This window comes from Lutra lutra, chromosome 6 (assembly GCF_902655055.1).
Source record: "Lutra lutra chromosome 6, mLutLut1.2, whole genome shotgun sequence".
Lineage (NCBI taxonomy): Eukaryota > Metazoa > Chordata > Mammalia > Carnivora > Mustelidae > Lutra > Lutra lutra.
In genome coordinates, this window is record NC_062283.1 from 94192359 (window position 1) to 94213004 (window position 20646).

Sequence of the window (20646 nt, forward strand, 5' to 3'; positions counted from 1 at the left end):
TGACAACTAGGTGCTCAAGAGGCCTCATGGCCCAAGTGGTCCCACTCCTCTGGTAGTGGGGACAGAAGTCACAGACGAGAGTAAAGGGGTAGATGCAGAAGAACATGGCACTAGCAAGCAGATGCTACTCTCTCTAGAAGCTGGACTGCGAGGGGAAAATGAACGGAGGAAAATAGGGTTGAGAGGCTCTTTGAAGGTACAGAGTGCCTCGCACAGTGCCTGACCCACAAAGGTACTCATTTATGTATTTACTGAAGAGCAGCTGAAATGACAAATTGCGGAATAACTGAATAATACACCAGGGAAGACGTCTGTGCTCCGAAGTGTTTAAGTACTCATTTACTTCTGTTCATAGGAGATGACAGAGAGGATAAAGCAGAGAAGGCAGAAGCAGGGGTCCCCGAAGGGATGGTGGGAGACTTCATGCTGTGAACCATGCAGGGTGAGGCCCAAGTGCAGGGATGTGTGCCCTGGAGAGCAGACAGCTTGTGAGGGGGGCTCACTGCTGAGAAAGCAGCTGGAAGTAGTCAGATACAATACCCGGGATAGCAGGATAGCAGATGACAATGGTAAGTGCCACTGTTGTCTTACGCTGAGTATTCGGGGAGAGTGAAAAACCCATCTAGTTGCCCAGGCTACTAGAACAATGCAAGTCAGCGTTCAGAAGCAGAGATCTTTTTTTCTGTCCTCCACTTCCCAACAAGTCAGGTCTCATTTGGGGGAGTGAGATTTGAAGAAGTGGGAAAGTAGGAAGTATTTAGAGCAGGCTCAGCAATCGTGGCTGACTGGGTGGAAACAGGCCTGTGTTTGGACGGTTTTCACAGCAAAGCTAGAATAAGCATACCCTCCCTGCAGAGTTGCTGTGAAAATTGTAGGTGAAAGACATTTTAAATTATTAAGGGTGAGCTGTAGCTATTATCATGGGCTAGTTTACAAAGGCCTTTCTGGGTGGTAACCTACCTCTGTAGCTTGTACCCCTCATTTCTGTCCCTTCTTTCTCTTACCTTCTCTTGTTTGGGTTGGTCTTCTTATTAAAGGATAAAATATGGGCAAAGTGTCTGACATAGCACCTGAAATATGGGCATGGCATGTGTCACTGAGTGCACGCTGCTAACCCTCACTCCTCCTCCCCACAGTCTCCTCTTCCTGTTGCCTATCTTTGGCCCCTGAGCAAACCCAGGGGCATTCTTCTTTTGCCATAAGTTTTAAGGAATGACTCTTCAGGTGACTCTTGAGCCTGATTTACAACCTTTCCCTTCTGGGCAAGTCACAGCTTGGGGACCTAAGGTGATGATAAAGCTTAGTTTGTGCAATACCCAGCCAAATCAGCAAAAATTCCGCTGCCCAATTGGCAAAATCCTACAAGGCATGGTATCAACTCAGATATTTCCAATCCAGAGCGGCCAGGAGATCTGTCTTTCCATTAGGAAGCATAGACTCAGTTATCAAATGTGTTCTTCATTCAGTTCTCAGGAGACTGACCTTTTAAACATGACCTTTGAGTTCACCCAGCAAACAGAAACCCAAGAGTGTGGCCAAGGGTCGGGGTGGAGAAGGGCTTTGAGGGTTGAAATGAGAAGAGAAAGGCACTGAACTTCACTTAAGGGACTCCAGGATCTTCCACTAACCCACCTGCAAGTCCAGCGTCCCGGGGCCCCTCAGCTTCCTGTCTGTCAAGTCGGAATGGCCATTTCTGTGCCATCACAAGGCGACTCCAGTGTGTGTACCTGGCATCCCCCCCACCCCGCCCCACGCCTTAAATGGAACCGGCATTAACCCTGACCTTGCATCCCGGCTCCTGAAGCCCAAACGCCACTTCTCTGAGGTCTGCTTGCTGGGTGACCAGCGCGCGGCCAGAGGGGACCCCACAGCCATCTTCTAGCAAAGGGCAGTGCTTGGGCTGGGGGGAGGAGCAGCCTGGTAGGTTCGCGGGCACCGAGGGCGGCCCAGCTCCGAGCCCTGCGGCTTTCGCCCGCCGGAGCGAGAGCCGGCTGTAGGCGGCTCCTTCCTGTGCAAACTTTTCTGTCCTCTTCCTCCTCCAGCCCGCCCCACGAGCTTCTCGGCGCCCAGCGTCCAGGCTCCCCGCCCTTGGCGCTGCCTCGGGGTCGCCGCGCCCCGCAGCGCAGCCCTCGGCGCCGGCCCCACCCCGCGCTCCGGGCCGGCCGCCGCCTGAAGCCGATGGCCGAGGCGGGCAGACGCTCCGTGGAGCCCCTGGGCGGGCCCCGCGGGCCGGCAGCGGCCGAGGCCCCCGAGCCCCAGGATCCCGCCCCGCAGCCGGCGACGGCCCTGCGCAGGCTGCCCGGGGACCCGAGCCCCCGCGGCCGCTCCCAGAGCGACCTGTCGTCGTGCTCCAGCAGGGGCCGCCCGCTCCGGGTCCACATCTCCGGCTCAGGTAAGGCGGCTCGGGGCGCTGGGGACCGGGGAAGGGCCGGCCGGGGCAGGTGGCGGCGGGACGCTGCGGGCCCTGGACGCCGGCGGGAGGGAAGGGGCATGGAGGGAGCGCTGGGGAGGGCGAAACTGAACTGCCCGGTGCGTTTCTCCCGCTCTCCTGCCCGCGGCTCTGGCCCTTGGCCCGGGATGCTCCAGCCAGGCTGCGGTCGGTGCGCCGGGTGGGCGCGCGTCTCTCCGGACGAGGGTGCAGCCCCCGGGGTTAGTGAGGTCGGCCGCGCGGCCGTGTGGTGCTGGGCGCACCGGCTGCTCTGGTTCTTAGGCTCGTCGGTCAGGAAGAGACTTTGGTCCCGCTGAGGGGTGCGGTCCCCTCACTCTGGGGGCTAGGGTCAATGCAGGTCTTAGAAACCTTCTTAACTGCTCGTACTTCTGAAATAAAGAGTTGTTTGCGGTTTGCGGGTCTGAGCTTTTCCGTTCTGTAAAAACGCACGCAGGTGCTGCTGAGAGTTTGGCCCCCTGTGTGCTCACTGGGTTCTCGCTGTTACTCGACCGAGGCTTGAGCCAGCACCTCTGCGTTTGCACCGATCCGCTTAGCCCTTGCCTAGTGCCGAGGTCCTCCCTCTGCGCGGGGCTCACGGCGGGAGCTGGGGGCTGCTCTGTGCACCGGAGCAGGCAGAACCAGGAACTCGGCCCAGGGCGGGTGCTGCTAGCGTTGCGCTGTGTGTAACGTGAGGCGAACCATTTACCCGTCTCTCATATCTCGGTACTTAAAGTGGGGATGACAGTGTGGAACTATCACACAGAGAGGTTATGGGGATTAAATAATTAATCATTTTTAAATGCTCTTGAGCAAAGCATTAGCGTAAGAACTTCAGAACTGTTTCTAAAAGTCCACCGATTTGTTAAGTGCCCAAGGATTGTTTTCCGATTTGCAATCTAGGGAGGATGCATGGAAGGTGGAAATGAAAGCTAACATCAAAACTACCCCTAGCAGCCAGAGGCCCTTGCAGTGCCCGGGCACCCTCCACCACCATCCGCCATGACCCCTTTGAAGCTCTGTGCTCTGAGGTCAGGCCTTTGAGCTTTGACTCAACCTCACATCTACCTGAAGCCAAGTTTCTTGTTCAGAAAAGGCACATCTGGGTCTCTCTGACTGCATGCCAGCTAACAAGCTCTGTTTTCCATCAGAACCCTCCATTTTCTTGTGCTTGTAATAATGTTTACCGTACAAGGTGTATACTTAGTATCAGGGGTGGTGTTAATCAGACTTTGCAGATCGTTTTGGATAAAGCCCTACAGAACCGCTAAACACAGGTAGTGGGATGCAGGTCATGGTATTTGAGAAAAGAGCCTTCTGCCAAATTCATATTGTGGAAAACATTGAATTGAACGTAGATTACCTCCTGTTTATTTTGTCTCGGCCTGTTGGAACTGGACCCGTGGATAATCTTGGTTGATTTTTACAAAGATCAACGTTCAGATGACTTTAAAGAATCAACTAAAATCAGTTCAGTTTGGTGACCAGATAAAATAAGCGTAGCTTGTATCATCATTTTTCATCTTCACACATAGAAATTAAGGGCTCTGTGCAGAAAAAGGGCAGTAAAGAACTTTCAAATGTGAGCATGCAAAGTACACGTAATGTGAACCGCGGACTTCAATTTGTAAAGTTATGTCACTCCCAAGAACTCTGTATCTTAAAGGATGTTAGGAAGTGACAACTTGCAGCTGAGTTGTCCCCGGCACCCCAGTACTCTGATCCACGCGTGAGAGAGCGAACTTCTTCTAAATCACTACATTCCATTTTCAGAACTGAGCCTTGCATTTCTTTAAGAGCTGGCTAAGTGTGACCAGGAACTCCCCACATTTCTTAGAGTCGGAGAGAAAAAGGATGAGCTGATCCCTCCCTGACACACACACACACACACACACACACACACACACACACACAGGATTTCCGCAGAATCCTACAGCCTCTGCATCCATCTCAGAGAAGCAGCTAGATGACAGGCCTGGGATAACAGAATTAATTGTCATAGAGCCCAGTGGGAACATTACACCACCTTGGGAAAACATTGTGTGGCATAGTGTAGGGCAGCCCAATTTCCAAGCCCTCCCCAGGAGCTCTGCACCTACATGGGCACTCTCCAGAGCTAGATCATATATGGTCCTACCAGAACTGGCTGGGATCAGCAACATGGGCCTCCCAGCAGAATCTCAGACCCTACCCCAGATCAACTGCATCCCAGTCTGGACTTCCCAGATTCTCAGGTTGTTGTTAGGCACGGAACATTCGAAAAGCCTTATTTGGGACGCCTGGGTGGCTCAGTTGGTTAAGCAGCTGCCTTTGGCTCAGGTCATGATCCCAGCGTTCTGGGATCGAGTCCCACATTGGGCTCCTTGCTCGGCAGGGAGCCTGCTTCTCCCTCTCCCTCTGCTGCCACTCGGCCCTGCCTGTTCTCACGCGCGCTCTCTCTCTCTGGCAAATAAATAAATAAAATCTTTTTAAAAAAAAAGAAAGAAAGAAAAGAAAAGCCTTATTTACTGACACTGGCTTTCAAAGTTGGTTATGCACAGGAGTCACCTGGGGAGTTGAAACAACAGCAGCAACAACAACAACAACAAAACAGTTTATGGCTGGGGCCCTCCCCCCAGGGATTCTCATTTCATTGGCTTCAGGTACATCCTGGACATTAGGTGATTCTGATGTGTCGCAGAGCTCACGAACAGTGTGTCAGTATAGCTTGCCGCCATGTGTATTGTGATGCTGTGGCCAGGGTTGTCCTGGGCAAGTGTCAGGTTGAAGGGTTTGGTTTGGTGCCTTCCCACAACCCTATTGGGGCTCTCCTCTGCTGCTACCACATCCCAAATGGCACCTCTCACTCCCATTCGTGATTCTAGCAATTTGTCTGTAAGTCCTTCCTAAGGGTTCATTTCTTTTTATGTTTTATTGTTATTTAAGTAATCTCTGTACCCCACATGGGACTCCAACTCACAACCCCCTGAGATCAAGAGTCGAACTTCCCACTGAGCCACCAGGCACCCCACCTAAGGGTTAATTTCTAACAATGAGTTAACTCACCTTGGGAGGGTGTTCTGTGGGGAGGGGACATCATGATTTGCAATGATGTTTGGCAGGGAGGGAGCAGAAGAGGAGAAGGAAAAGGAGACTGGAAGGTGTCATGGGTTGTCAAAGAGCCTCATTCCAAAAAAAACCATCCACTCTCAGGCTGCTTGCCTCTGTCACCCCATCCCTACTTCCTCTCCATTTTTCTCTCCATGAAAGAAAACTAAAAACTTGAAAGTCAGCCTCTAGAATTTTGCCAAAAATGGCAATAAGAGTCAGTCCAATATGAAGCATATTTTTAAAAGACCTCTGTGTGAGCACTCGGTTATCACAAGAGAGTCCACTGTTCCTGTCTGCGCTTTACTACTAGATTTTTGTCAAGAAAGCATCTCAGACTTCAGGAGCTTCTATTTAACTTGTGATTTGTGCAGTTATTTTTCTTCACATGATAAAAATGCATTGTGTTGTCAACAAAAAACTAGTTTTATATTTTAAAATCCATATAAAATGTGAAGAAACCCAAATATATTCAAATAAGTACATTTAAAAACCATGACTTAAATAACAGAATTGATACTTAAACCCTTTTATTGAGCTTATAAAAACTGAGGCTTTTGCTTTAGAAAAATCCAGATTGATTTTGCTTTGTGGTTTTTGAGCTCATGGTTCTGGAATTCAACAAAAGCTCTGGATATTTAAAATCTGGCATTCCTTTGTAAATGGAGTGATATTTACCCATTTAAAAAAAATAAAACCCTGAAATAAGCTTTTCATGGTATATGGACTGGTGTTCTCTTAACTTTCAGACCCATGTTTTCCTGCATTAGTGACTTCAACATTGTCTGTGGGTTGCGACGTGCTCTTCTGATAAGCCCAATGTTTAGTGACTAAAGGATACAACCCAGGGCATATTCCTTCGGGAAGCTTCAGCAAGTTCTCTATGCCAGGTGCTGTGCCAGATGCGTTCGGACAGAGGTGTTGCTATCTTCAAGCAATGACTCTTCCTCTTGCATGTTGGGCTGCACAGAACAGAGAATTCTGTGAGGCACCTCAGAAAAGGGAGGGATGAGCGAATGAGCCCGTTAATGAAAGGACGTACAGCAACAGTTTCATCTCTTTCGGCACCTGATTCACCTCTTCAGCATCCCTTGCCCTGTTGCATGTAGGCGTATAGGTAACGGCAAATCTAGTATCTTTGTCTGGAGTCTTTGATCCCTGGTGTGTTCAGTGGAGAGAGTGAGAACTCTCTTTCAGTCCATAGTCCACACCACAGCTGTTGACCACAGGCACGAAATGCTGGTGTCTGCGACTGGCTCTGCAGTTGGCACCTGTCCCCCTGGGGGAAGTCCTTGCTTTCTACACCTTGCCTGTGCTCTCAGAGCACCTTCATTGCCCTCACGGGATATAACTCTTTGGGGCCAGTGTTTGCCTGCTCAGCTATTGTTCTCCAAAGCCTAATGCTCTGCTGGGGTGGCTGAGTCCCCAGGGGCTCCTGGGCCCATTCACAGCTGGGCTGCCCTAGGCCAGGAACCATGGATGCCTGCTCACTTTTCATTTGTGTAGCTCAGAGTGATTTTTTTTTTTTTTACCGAACAAAGACCCTAAGTTTACTCTCTGGCTCTGCCTCCTCACAGGACAGCAAAGCTGCCCTCTTGGGAAAGGGGGGACGGTCTGGGCAGTGCAGGTGGGTGCTGGACCAGAGCAGACAAGGGTGCTCAGATCCAGCCTGTTGCTCTGCCCTGACCAAGCTGTGCCCCCTGGTGTCCAGACATATTCCTCTGCCTTTGCACAAAGGCAGGGCTTCACATTTGGCTAGGAGCCTCCCTTGGTCCAGCTTCATCTCAGAATGGGTGCCTTTCATCTCATTCTCACAGAGGCACCCCATTAGCTGTTGATGGTCCCATACCCGAGGTTGACACATTTGAAAATTCAGCTTCACCTGTTACCCTGTAGCAGAGGCTGAAAAACTTTAAAAGTCATCTTCGCCTGTTAGGTAAGGACTTACCGGTTAAGTCAGGTTGCTCCTGACCCGGGGCTGAGGTGGGAAACTCATCAGGAGCAGAGGCAACACCTGGGAGCATTTCCCCGGGTTCTCTCGGGCATGGCCACCTGGTATGGAGCTCCTTCTCTTTGCCTCTCTGCTGACCAGATTTCTCAGTCTTGAATTGGAACAGATTCCTCAGCTTCACAGGTACTTCTCCATCCAGCTGCTTACCAACACCAGGCTGGCTGGCTCATGTGGTAGAGCATATAGCTACTGATCTCAGGGTCTTGAGTTCAAACCCCACTGGGTGTAGCGATTACTTAAAAATTAAATCTTTAACAAGAAAAACAAAACAAAAAAACCACATCATGGCTTCTACTTAGCTTACATCAACCTTACCTTTGCTTCCTTTTAGCTCTTGCCCTTATGTTTACCTGGAAACATTTCTTCACATTTCTTAGCTCACATTTCCTGGAAGAGATCTATTGTTTGCAGCTACCTTTTCCTAGTAGGCCATAGGTCATAGGTCATAGAGAAGCCTATGGATTGTCTGCCCTTGATTTTTTTTTTTAAGATTTTATTTATTTATTTGACAGAGATCACAAGTAGGCAGAGAGGGAGGCAGAGGGAGAGAGGAGAAAGCAGGCTCCCCATGGAGCAGAGAGCCCGACTCGGGGCTCAATCCCAGGACATAACCTGAGCCAAAGGCAGAGGCTTTAATCCACTGACCCACCCAGGCTCCCCATCCTTGATTTGATACCCACCCAAACTCAAATCAGCTGTGGCCTGGAGGTGGGGTCGTATGGTGCCAATATGGCCACTTAGAACTGAGCCTGGGCAGTTTCCATTCATTTACTCATTCATCCATTCATTTGGTATTTATTGAGGGCTATGATGTGCCAGACACTGTTCCAGGCGCTGGATGTGAAGAGGTAAGCAGATATGCTGTTGTTGTTGTTTAAGATTTTATTTCTTATTTTTATATTTTATTTTTATTTCTATTTTATTTTATTTTATTTATATTCCTTGATACAGAGAACACAGCAGGAAGAAGGAGCAAATGGGGAGGGACAAGCAGACTCCCCACTGAGCAGGGAGCCTGGCCTGGGACTCAATTCCAGGATCCTGGGATCATACCTAAACCAAAAGCAGATGCTTCACTGACTGAGCCACCCAGGTGCCCAAGGCATGTGGTTTGCAGTTTGGGGGTCACGCCGAGAGCAGAGACCATTCAGATAGGGTGTGGCAGTCCCGGTACAAAAGCACGTGTGGTCATCTAAGCCATTGTCATTTGCCATAATTATGCTAAAAAAAAAATGATGTGATTATGATTTGTTCTGGTTTCCAGAGGATGCATGAAAAGCTAATTATACCCAAACTGGGCAAGCTCTAGTTTAGATCGCTGGGTAGTTTGCTGGTAGCATTGAGATTGATGGCAAAGCTGTGGCTTTATTTTGAGCTCTAACTACTGTAGGGGCTGCACCAGGAGAGGAATCCTATCTTGATTTTTCATTTATTCATTAAATTAGCAAACAGCCAATGGGCCAAACAGAGGCTGCAAAGATATTCCTAAGGAGTTCACAGTCCAGTGGGAGAGGGACAAGCAAATAAACCAACAGCTGCAGTGCAATAAGGTATGAGCTATGACTCGGGCCCTGTCCCAGGCTGGGTAGTAGAACCCCAGAGGCTTAGCTGTATGGAATGGCTCCAGGCAGGGTAATCAGGAAAGACTTCCTGGAGGAGGTGAAACCTGTGCTATCTCCATGCAAGAGGAGGAACTGGAAGATAGAATTGGGTGAGGTGGCAGAGGAGTGTTTGGGGAGAGGAAACTGTATAAGCCAAAGCACCGAGGCCTGAAGCAACCCAGCGTGGTCAGAGAACACTCAGCAGTTTCTTTGGCTCTCTGTTGGGTTGCTGTGGGAGAGGGGACAGAAGGGAGACTGGGTGCTAGGCCAAGGCCACAGAATGAAAACATTCCTGTGTCTGAATGTTTCCAGGGAGACACAGTTTAGGTGACATTTGTAAGGCATTTGCAAGCTTGATAGAGTGTATTGTTCTGAGTGTATTCTGACCAGGACACTGAGGGATGATGATGGAAGGAGCCCAGACAACTGAGATTTGAGACACAGAATCATGGTTGTTATCTGTGTGACCTTGGTTAACTTACTTCGCTTCCTTCTGCTTGGCTTCTTAATATCTGACCTGGAGAGGATCAGTGACAGGAACACCTAGCTCATGGTATTTTTATAAGGCTGAAACATGGAAAAACTCGAACCTGAAAGAGCCACAAAAATGCTGGCACTGTTTGCATACTTCGGTTATGAAACTTACTATGGTATATTAAAATTGTGCATTGATTTGTCTCCTTCCTCATACTGTAAAGTCACTGAAAAGAGAAAGTGTGTTTTATTTATTTTTGCATCCTGGGTGCCTAATACAGGGTCAAGTATATGCTAGGCGCTTACTAGGTGTTTACAGAATTAATGCATGAATTCCCCAAAAGGCTGTTCTTTGGACATCAAGTATCGCTACATCGAAAATTAGGCTAAATAAATAAACAAATAAAATTGAACAATGGGTAGAAGCTCGGATGTCCAAAGGTTTTAAAATGAAAAAACAAAAACAAAAAAAATGAACTAACCAGAGTTTGAGGAACTGCTCATGAGATAATTAGCCCTTCCTTGGGGGAATAATTGTGGAAACTTCCCCTTGTAACATCCACAGAAGAAATTTGTGAAAGGGAAGTTGTGAGTATCAGTCTGGCAAGGCCGGTGATGATGGAATCCACGAAGCAGGGATTCTGCAGCCTCGCTGGGAGCAGCGAGGCAGGTTGGATGCACGCGGACAGTCAGGTGGGCAGAGAAGGAAGTGAATCCGTCTGCCGATCCTGTCCTGCATTATTTACACACACTATCCTATTTCATCTTTGTAGCAACCCTATGACGTAGATCCACTTTTTAGATAAGGAACCCTGCTCAGGTGGAGTGACCCAGCCAAGTCCTACCAGTAACAGAGAAGTAGTCCAACAATACTCGAATCTCTCCAGTCTCAAGGCTCACGCTCTTTACTCCCGCACGCTTACCTGTGTGCGTGCCCATCACCTCTCCAAGAAAACAACTCACACGTACCCCCACTGACAGGGAGGAAATGCTATCACACATACTATTATATATTATATATATAGTAATATATAATATATATTATATATAATAATATATTCATGTATATATTGTATAGTAATATATAACTTACTATAATATATATTATATATTGCACATATAATATATACTATATAATATGTGGTATAATATAATAGTATATTGTATATTATATATAGTATATATATTATTATATACACATACTACTATGAGAGATCATTGTAATAAACATCTGTTTCTCCCAAAAATTCATTTTTTAAAAGATTTTATTTATTTATTTAACAGAGAGAGATCACAAGTAGGCAGAGAGGCAGGCAGAGAGAGGAAGAAACAGGCTCCCCATGGAGCAGGGAGCCCAATGTGGGGCTGGATCCCAGGACCCTGAGACCATGACCTGAGCAGAAGGCAGAAGCTTAACCCACTGAGCCACCCAGGTGCCCCCTCAAAAGTTCATTTTAAGGCAGTAGCCAATTATCTGCATATTTTAAAGTCTATCCAACACTTCCAATTTCTCGTATAAATAGTAAATTTGGATTAACGGGGACAGGATTCTGGGATCCCATATTTTCAGGCAAGTACACATCAATTATTATTACTTAAATGCATTGTTTTCAAGTAAAACCACTCAGTTTTGGAGTCATGTGTATAACTCATGCCCAAGAACCATATCTTGTCTCAAAGTACAAGTGTAGTTTCAGTTAACAGTGAAGCCCAGGGATAAAAAACAGCAACACTGAAGCAGCGTTAGTGTTTTAAAAATACCGTACTGGGTGACTCACTACCTTTGATCACACTAGCTGAAATTTGCACAGAGAAGTAGGTTGCACCAGCCTGCCTTAGAAAAAGGGCTCTGAGATCTAGCTCCCTTTGTGACCTGTTGGCTCAGACTTGACATTTATATGTCTTACTTTGCAGTTTCTTGATGTCTCTGTGAAGGCTTGAGAAAAAGCAGCTACTGCTTATCCTTCATAACAGGAAGAAAACTGTGACCTAAAGAAAAGTATGGTATCTGTATCCAGAGCTCATTACTATGACCAGGGCAAGAATATCTTAGGTGTGATGTTTCAATTTTGGATCAGCAACTGACATAGTTTAAGTCTGTAACAATTTATAGCCAGGATTTATGTTATCAGTGTTGGTCGGTAACCTTGTTTTGTCTTCATGTATATTTTAGCCTACCTGAATGTTGCCGTGGCTTCTTTTGAGGTCTAATTTCTATTAAATAATGATTAAATAGCCTAAACATTGATAACAAACATACATTTACCCCTATTTTCTGACCTACTGGGCGTTGTAAATCTCTGGTTTCTGTTCCCGATGCCTGGATGAAGGTGATAGAAATGTGTGCTGATGATGAACAATGCAATTGATAGTTTAAAAAAAAATGTTACAGAACTTATGTCTTCAAACAAATGTTATGTTTTAAAGCATCATACTAGGGGCACCTGGGTGGCTCAGTGGGTTAAAGCCTCTGCCTTCGGCTCAGGTCATGAACCCAGGGTCCTGGGATCGAGCCCCACGTTGGGCTCTCTGCTCAGCGGGGAGCCTGCTTCCCTCTTTCTGCCTGCCTGTCTGCCTCCTTGTGATCTCTGTCTGTCAAATAAATAAATAAAATCTTAAAAAAAAATAAAGCATCATACTAGAAGACTATATGTTTGTACCAATTAAAATTTTTTTTTTTATTTCTTTGACAGAGAGAGAGCACCAGTAGACAGAGAGGCAGGTAGAGAGAGAGGAGGAAGCAGACTCCCTGCTGAGCAGAGAGCCCACATGCGGGACTCGATCCCAGGGCCCTGAGATCATGACCTGAGCCGAAGGCAGCGGCTTAACCCACTGAGCCACCCAGGCGCCCCCAATTATAATTTTTTTAAAGATTTTATTTGTTTGATAGAGAGATAGAGTGTACAAGCAGAGGGAGAGGAAGAAGCAGACCCTGTCCAGCCCCCCTGCTGAGCAGGGAGCCAGAGAGCCCAAAGCAGGGCTCGATCCCAGGACCCCGAGTTCACCTGAGCTGACGGCAGGTCCTTAACTGAGCCACCCAGGCACCCCTGCTTATTTCAAGTATGATGTTACTGCATAAAACAGTATTTATCAAAAGTTTTAGGGGCACTAAACTAAACAGTGTTTAACAAAAGTTTAAGTGGCTGCCTTCTGGTCAGGTCATGATCTCAGGGTCCTGGGATCAAGCCCTGCAGTGGGCTCCCTGCTCAGTGGGGAGCTTGCCTCTCTCTCTCCCACTCCCCCTGCTTGTGCTCTCTGTCTCTGTGAAATAAATAAATAAAATCTTTAAAAAAAAAAAAAAAGGTTTTGATCCTGAAATGTTTGATCCCTCATTTTAGCCACTTGCCCGGGTAACAGCACAATTGTAGCTCTTTCTAAAACTCATGTCTTTCTTTCAGAGACATAGTTTTATGTCAGTGTGGAAGATTTGAAAAGGCATTCTGGAAATGGCTGGGATAGTGACCCCATTGTGGGATTACATTTATTGCCTACCAGCATGATTACTTTGGTGGGAATAGCAATCATTTCAACATCTAAGTCATTGGTGTTACTTTATGGGTAATACTTCCTACCCTCAAAATATATAGCCATGTAAAGAAATGTGTGTTGGTAGGCAGGGTGGTTTGGATCGTCAGATTAGTGACTCTGAGATTAAGAAAGGAAAGAAGGCGACTGTGACATTGGCGGCATGAGGGGAGGTACCTATTAGGATGGGTATGAGGATTACCAATTGATAATAAGGATTTGAACAAAGACATTTTTGTAGTAGTAATGTAGATTGCCATGTCTGAGCAGAACAGAAGAGGTTCCTATTGATTAAGTAACTAATTAATTGATTAATTAATTAATTAAAAGTAAACTCTATGCTCAACATGGGCCTTGAGACCCCGAGACCTGAGACCAAGAGCCAGCCAGGTACATCTTATTATTATTTAAAAAAAATTTTGTTTTTACAAAAAAATTGTATAAAAAATTTTTTTTTATACAAGAACAGCCCCAAACCAGGAAATAGAGCTGCATCTCATGAGGCCCAGACTCAGGAACTGATCAGTTACCTGTGGCCAAGAAGGATACTCTCTCTATTCCTCCTGCACTTTTCCTTTCTAAGGATCTATCTATCTATCTCTTCCATGCATCTCTGCTTCCATTCATCCTTGCATACCAGATTTCTCTGCTGTTATGAACATGTTTACCACAGAGTTCCCAAATTCACACATCTTCAGTTCCAGAGAGAAAACAGACTCCTCAGTGCCCTTGGATCCCAAGTCTAGACGCCCAGCCAGGGCCAGGTAGCCATTTCTCTAACAAGCTATATCCATTATGCGGGACAAGTGAGGCTGCTGGCTTGTATCATCATAGGTGTGAAGATCGTTCTTAGATAAGAGATGAGAGGTGATGGGCAAACACTTCTAAAGTTACGCTACCTCCATGGACCAGAGGACCAGCAAGGTGAGGAATTCCTGAGCTTTGGGGAAGCTTAAGTGTTCACTGAGAAAAGTCACATTCTTGTTAAGGTGAGAGAGAAGAGATGGTATAGAGTAACAAAATTACATGGGTCAGGAAACATTTGTCTCTAATGAAGTGGGCTTTCAGTAGCACAGTGGGGTGTCTTGGACTGGTGGGGACGGGAGCGAGGAGGAGGGATTTTCCTGGGGAACAGTAAAGGTGGCTGGGGTGCAGGATGGGAGCATGTTGGGGAGTGGGCCCCAGGAAGCAAGCAGAATAAGGAATATGGGGGAGAAGACTTGGTCATGAAGACAGACATTCTTCTCTCTGTAATGGGATACCCAATGTCCCACCCTCTTGCAACAACCACCACACCCACTGTAGGGTAAACTTTACCATGGGCTGTCTGGCCCCTTTTATTTGTTTTTAGTTTTTTATTTTTATTAGCTTCAGAGGTAGAATTTAGTAATTCATCCCTTGCATATAGCACCCAATGCTCATTCCATCAAGTGCCCATCACACAGTCAGCCCATCCCCCCACCTCCCCTCCAAACAACCCTCAGTTGTTTTTCCTAGAGTTCAGCGTCTCTTATGGTTTGCCTCCTTCCCAATTTTTCATCTTATTTTATTTTTCTCTCCTTTCCCTATGTTGATCTGTTCTATTTCTTAAATTCCCATCTGAGTGAAACCATACGGTATTTGTCTTTCTCTGAATGACTTATTTCATTTTGTATCCTACCCTTTAGTTCCATCCACATAGCATGTGGCAAGTGGCAAGATTTTCAATTTTTGATAGCTGTGTAATATTCCATTGTAGATATACCCCCACATCTCATCTTTTTTATCCATTCATCAGTCAATGGACATTTGGGGTGCATGTGCCCCTTTGAATCACTATGTTTGTATAATTTGGATATATACCTAGTTGTGCAATTGCTGGGTCATTAGGTAGCTCTGTTTTCAACTATTTGAGGAAATGCCATACTGTTTTCCAGAGTTGGGTCCCTTTTATTTCCATTTAGCCCTCCATGGTCATTTGCACTAGACCTTCCCTTCCTTTGGGAACCTTAATAATGGGTCTTACACAGATGTCAGGCTTGTGCCTCTTTTCAAAACGCAATCCTGTGGTAGTGAGTTTGATTCAAATCCTGACTCTCAGGGGATTACATTCTCTCAGATGGTAATCCTGGCTTCTGGAGCCTATTGGGGACATGGGATGGCATTCCTCTGACTGGTTTGATTAAACATTTCTCAGCTTGGGTTTAGAGTTGGCCTTAGGTCACAAGCAATTTATCCAGACCAGATTGATAGTTTTCACGGGGATGACAAATTCCCAGAGGGCTGGGATCTGAAAGAAGTCCATGGCCTCAGGGAACAGCAAGATGGGAATGTTTGCTCAGGAATACACCGGAGGCACCAGCAGCTGATAAGCAGCTGCAGAAGGAGAAAGAGGTGTTCTGAACTTTCTGGTTGCTGAAAAATCTGCCTTGTCCATCAAAACCTGTGTGCACATGTTCCTGTGTCACTTCCTCCTTCGACTGCCTGGCTGTCACTCCTGCTTTTTCTATATACACCTACTTTAACTGGTTGCTCTTTGAGCCCTCTCCCTTGATGGAAGACTTGAAGTCCTTTGAGACTTCCCTTGATGATCATTTTTGCAGGCCCTTACCTGTGCGAAAGTATTGCTGTGAACTGGGGAAGGGGTGTCTCGTATGATTCAGCTGGTCCCTGTGCCCCATCAAGGAAGCCCTTAATCCCGGGCTGTGGTTTTCAGCCTTATCACCTTGGATATGTCAACAGGCAACAAAGGCACACCACAGAGGATGGAAAACTGAAGTTCTAATCAGCTACCCCAGAAGGCACCAAATCTCCCATTTGCTTCTCTATGGGCATTGGGTGATGTCTCAATGCCTCAGTGGGCGACTCACATCAAGTGTAATGGTCTGTTGATCTCATGTGAGTTCACGTCCAGTTTAGGTGACAGAGTTATGTTACTGGATGTAGCGTTTCTCAAATGTTACTATGCTTATGAATCACCTGGGGAATCTTGTTGAAATTTATTGGGTTTGGGGTAGAGGTTTGAGTTTCTGCATTTTCACACAGGCTTCTTGTTTTGCTGATAGTGCCGGCCAATGCACACACTGAGAGGAGTGTCCTCTCTGGATAGTGTCAACTCTTTTAAGGGTGAATATCTCATAACATGATGCACCTCAAATTCCATCCGTGGAAACTTGCATCTCACTTGAAAGTCTACTCTTGCTTTCCTCTTTGGCAAATCTTACTATATATTATTTATAGTAGTTGGAAGCACTGAAAGACTTAGAGAGAGGGAGTGTTTAGGACTTACACTTTGGTAGGATATTTTGCTTTAAGAGTACCCATGTGAATTGGCTCTTCAGACTTTTATTTGCAAACCCTTCAGAGTCTTGTGTCTATAGGGTCAGTAGATGGTAGGAATAAGAGATAGAAGTAGAAGGGTGCCTGGCTGGCTCAGCTGGAAGAGCATGTGACTCTTGATCTCAGGGTTCTGAGTTTGAGCCCCACATTGGGTATAGAGATGACATATAAATAAATAAATAAATAAATAAACAAACAAACAAACAAACTTTAAAAAATAGAAGTAGATTTTTGGGGGGGAGAATATAATTGATATAACATTGTATTAGTTTCACCTATACAACATAAATGATTTGGTAAATGTATATGTATAGCAAAATGATACCACAATAAATTTAATTAATATCCACTACCACTCATAATTATAATTTGTCTTCTTGTGATGAGAACTTTTAAGATCTACTCTCTTAGCAATTTTCAGGTATACTACAGTATTGTTAACTGCTGTCACCAGATTATCAGACATTACATTCTCAGGATTTATTTATCTTATGACTTATAAAGTTTGTTTGTCTACCTTCACCTGGATTTTTTTTTTAAAGTTTAAAACATTCAGTGGAAATTCAAAACTCAAATCTCTTTTTATTTCTTTTTTTTTTTTAGATTTATTGATTTTATTTTCGTAGGAGTGTGGGGCAGAGGGAGAGAGAGAGAGGAAGAGAACCTCAAGCAGACTCCCTGCTGAATGTGGAGCCTGACACAGAGCTCGATCTCACAACCCCGAGACTATAACCTGAGCCAAAACCAGGAGTGGGACACTTAACTGACAGAGCCACCCAGGCACCCCTCAAATCTGTTTCTTAAGATAACACTACCTAAAACATGAGAAGACAAGAGTGAAAATGAATATACACTTTTGAAAAGTTTTATGTCTGTGGAGAATTTTCCGTTCTTCATTCCTCAAGGTCAGTGGTACCTTTTGTAGAGCAGAAGGGGCAGAAGCTGAAGGAAAAAGGAGTTGAAGTTACTGATGCCCAGACTGGGCTGTGACCATCGAAATCAGAAGGGAAAGCTCAGGACCTGTTGCCGTGACAGACGGGCTGTGCACCTCCATCTGAGGGACCCCCCAAGCATCAGAGTGTTGGTGCTGCCCTGATAATTAGGAGAATGCTGGAAAATAGGCAGATTTGAGTATGTGATAAGAAGATAGATTAGTTTTGTCAACTGTGGTTAATGGTAGACTACTTGTGGAAAATACCCTGTAGATGTGAGAAATAGAGCCATGACCAAGGCTACAGATCTAAATGGAGAACTTTGACTTACTGTGCCAGTCACGTGACACTTTATTATAGCCTTGGCAATTACAAGAATGTTCCTACATCACCACTACATTCAACAAATTACTATTAAAGCAACCAGTGTGCGATAAACTTCAACTTTTTGTATGAATATACCCTGTCTCCCCTCTCTTTGAGCACAACCTTTGAGTATTGGACTTTTGTAAACTCCACAGTGCCTCACCCATAGTAGTTGCTTACAGAGCATTGGTTGGAAGTGACAGATTATATTGGGACTCTCTATAGTCACCCAGAAATGGTGAGAAGCCACAGCTGGAAAAAAAAAAAAAAAAAATGAGAAGAGTAAGAGCATGTGGTCAGGGAGCTTAGCAGCTCTCAGAGCCCCTAAGAGAATCTCAAGAATAAACACTGAAAAGACATCATTGGACTGCGTCTGAAGGAAGCTAGGAGGATTCACAGCCAAAACGCTTTCAGTGAGGTTCTGGGGAGGAAACCCAGAGAGACACTGGGGGAGCTGGAGTTGAAGGGACATTTCAGGACTAGGACCACGGGTGGAAATGAAGCAGAGAGGAGGAAGTCACCATCAACAGTACGAGTCTTCTTGTGAAGCAAGTACTTTCCACACAGCAACTTTCAGTCACCTTCCACTTGTGTAGTATATGTGCACATCCGTGGGTGATGCTAAGGATGTAGCAGATGGTGCTCCCAGGTCTAAAAACAGATTGAAGATCAGTTTTGAAAGGCAGGCGTGATCGGTCCTGTTCAGCCCCCCATCACTTGCCAGGTATTCAAGGGGAGAAGTGAGCAATGACATTTCATCCAAAAGCTTAGAGGGAGAAGAGGGAAGAGTCCAGGATGAACTAAATCCAACTTTTGATCTGTAAGGAGGTGACTGGAAGTTTAAAGGGAGAATGAGGGAGATAGGGAGTGGGGAGTGCAGGGGTTCAGTGGAGTCGGGGATGTCAAAAATCACAAGAATTGGGAAGTGGGAGTTGATACATGGAAACCCATCTGGGTTTGTTAACTGTTGCTCATGGAAGTTAGATGCCTACCATCCCATGGAGGCTGAGAAACAGGGGCCCTATTTTCAGGTGTCCTTGGAACAAATAGTAAATTCTTTCTGCAGCCTTGAGTTTTCTCAGGCAGACACTTTAAGGGTTGGGAGGGTGGCAGGGGTCCTCCTAGGATGTGACCTTGAGCTATTAGAAACTGTGTTAGTGTTTGTTTGTTCACATATTTATAGGCCAAGGTTGAGGCCTAGTCAAGAAGTGGGCTCAAAGAGGAACTGTCAGGGAGAGAATCTGTCCTTCGAGAGAGAGAGACAAGAGAGAAGACAAACAAAATACATAAAGAGTGTTAGATGGTGAGAATAAAGTTGGGGAGGAAGAAGGGAGTATTGGGATAGAGGGAACATTTGAGTAAAGCCCTGAGGGAAGTGATGGTGAGAGCCTTGGGGGTAGCTCTCCAGGCAGAGAGAAGAGCAAAGACCAAGGCTGGAGGCAGGAGTGTTTCCTTTGTGGAAGAGAGGCCGGAAGGGTAGAGTAAGCTGGGGAAGAGGGTAGGGTAGGATGTGCACTCACACGGGGGACAGGAGGCCGTGGGCCTCTGAAGAACATTGTGACAATGCTGACTTTTTCTCTGAGATGGGCAGTCAGTGGAGAACTTGGGCTGTGTGTGTCATGTTTGATGAAAAGGTGGAAAGCGAAGTTGGGGAGAGGACTGTTATCAGCCACACAGTTATCAGCAGAAGAGTAAGTGCACAGATATGATGGGACAATGGTGCCTGCCTCTTCTTTCCCATGTCCTTTAGTTAATGGACAGTAATTAGCAAATTAGTGGATCCTCTCAAGTTAACACTGTGTGGTGTGGCTAAGCTAATGGACAACCTTCAGAAAGTCATCTCACCTCCAACAATTTGCCTTGACGTTGAAGACCAAAGCACAACAATTCTCCACTTTTCCAGCCTCAGCAAACTCAGTTTAGATGTTCCCCATCATTAAAATAATACCTTTGTAATATAAAAGTTCAACCCAGGGGCACCTGGCTGGTTCAGTCTGTAGAGCATGAGACTCTTGATCTCAGAGTCCTGAGTTCAAGGGCCACGCTGGATGTAGAGAATACTTAAATAAATAAACAATGAAAAAGTTCAACTGATACAGATGTATCTATATCTATATCTATACCTAGATATAGGTATAGATATAGATATAGATATAATAAAAGCACAGTTCCTCTCACATTGAGCTTGTGTTCTTTCAGCTACTTCTCCGGAAACAGAAATAATTTTTTTTTCTCCTCCACAAATTTGGGATTATGCGTGTGTACTTTTTGCAGACTACATTTTTTATGGTGCCAATTTTATTTTATTTTTTAAGATTTTATTTATTTATTTATTTATTTATTTGAGAGAGAGAGATAGATATTATGAGTCAGGGGGAAAGAGAGAGGGAGAAGGAGAAGCAGACTTCTGGCTGAGCAAGGAGTCCCATGTGGGGCTTGATCCCAGGACCCTGGGATCATGACCTGAGCAGAAGGCGGACGGTTAACCGACTGAGCCACCCAGGCACCCCTATGGTGACAATTTTAAATACAGTTTTAAGACATTGAAATTACAATACAGTGGTTATAAAGTACAACATTATTTCCTTTCCCCATGCCTGTATTCCATATTCAACTTTGAAGAATACCCAGTTTATTTACAAGAGAGCTCAGCTTTAAAATTGCCATTGAATTGCAAATTACATTTTCTACACAAAATTTCTTGAACATTCGTGCATGTCAATATACACGCACGAATTTATTCATTTTAAACATATTTAAGATGAATAAAATTTAAAATAAAATTTTAAAAAAATAAAATTTAAAAATTTATTCATTTTAAAATTTGCAGAAAATGTTAGTGTATATGTATATTTTGTGTAAGTACTTCCCTGTTGATAAACATTACATTTTTTGCAGCTTTAAAAA

The 20646-nt window shown here is 45.4% G+C and overlaps 1 protein-coding gene across 5 annotated transcripts in view; it reads left to right on the forward strand.

Annotated features, from left to right (window-relative positions):
* The first annotated feature begins 1864 nt into the window (after positions 1-1864).
* The window catches only part of PHACTR2 (phosphatase and actin regulator 2), a 271743-nt gene continuing 252961 nt past the window's right edge, over positions 1865-20646 (forward strand). For all 5 annotated transcript variants that reach the window (XM_047732858.1, XM_047732861.1, XM_047732859.1 and 2 more), the window contains exon 1: positions 1865-2392. In XM_047732858.1, coding sequence (XP_047588814.1) covers positions 2179-2392 — 214 coding nt within the window. In that variant the 5' untranslated portion in view covers positions 1865-2178. The remainder of the gene's footprint in view (positions 2393-20646) is intronic.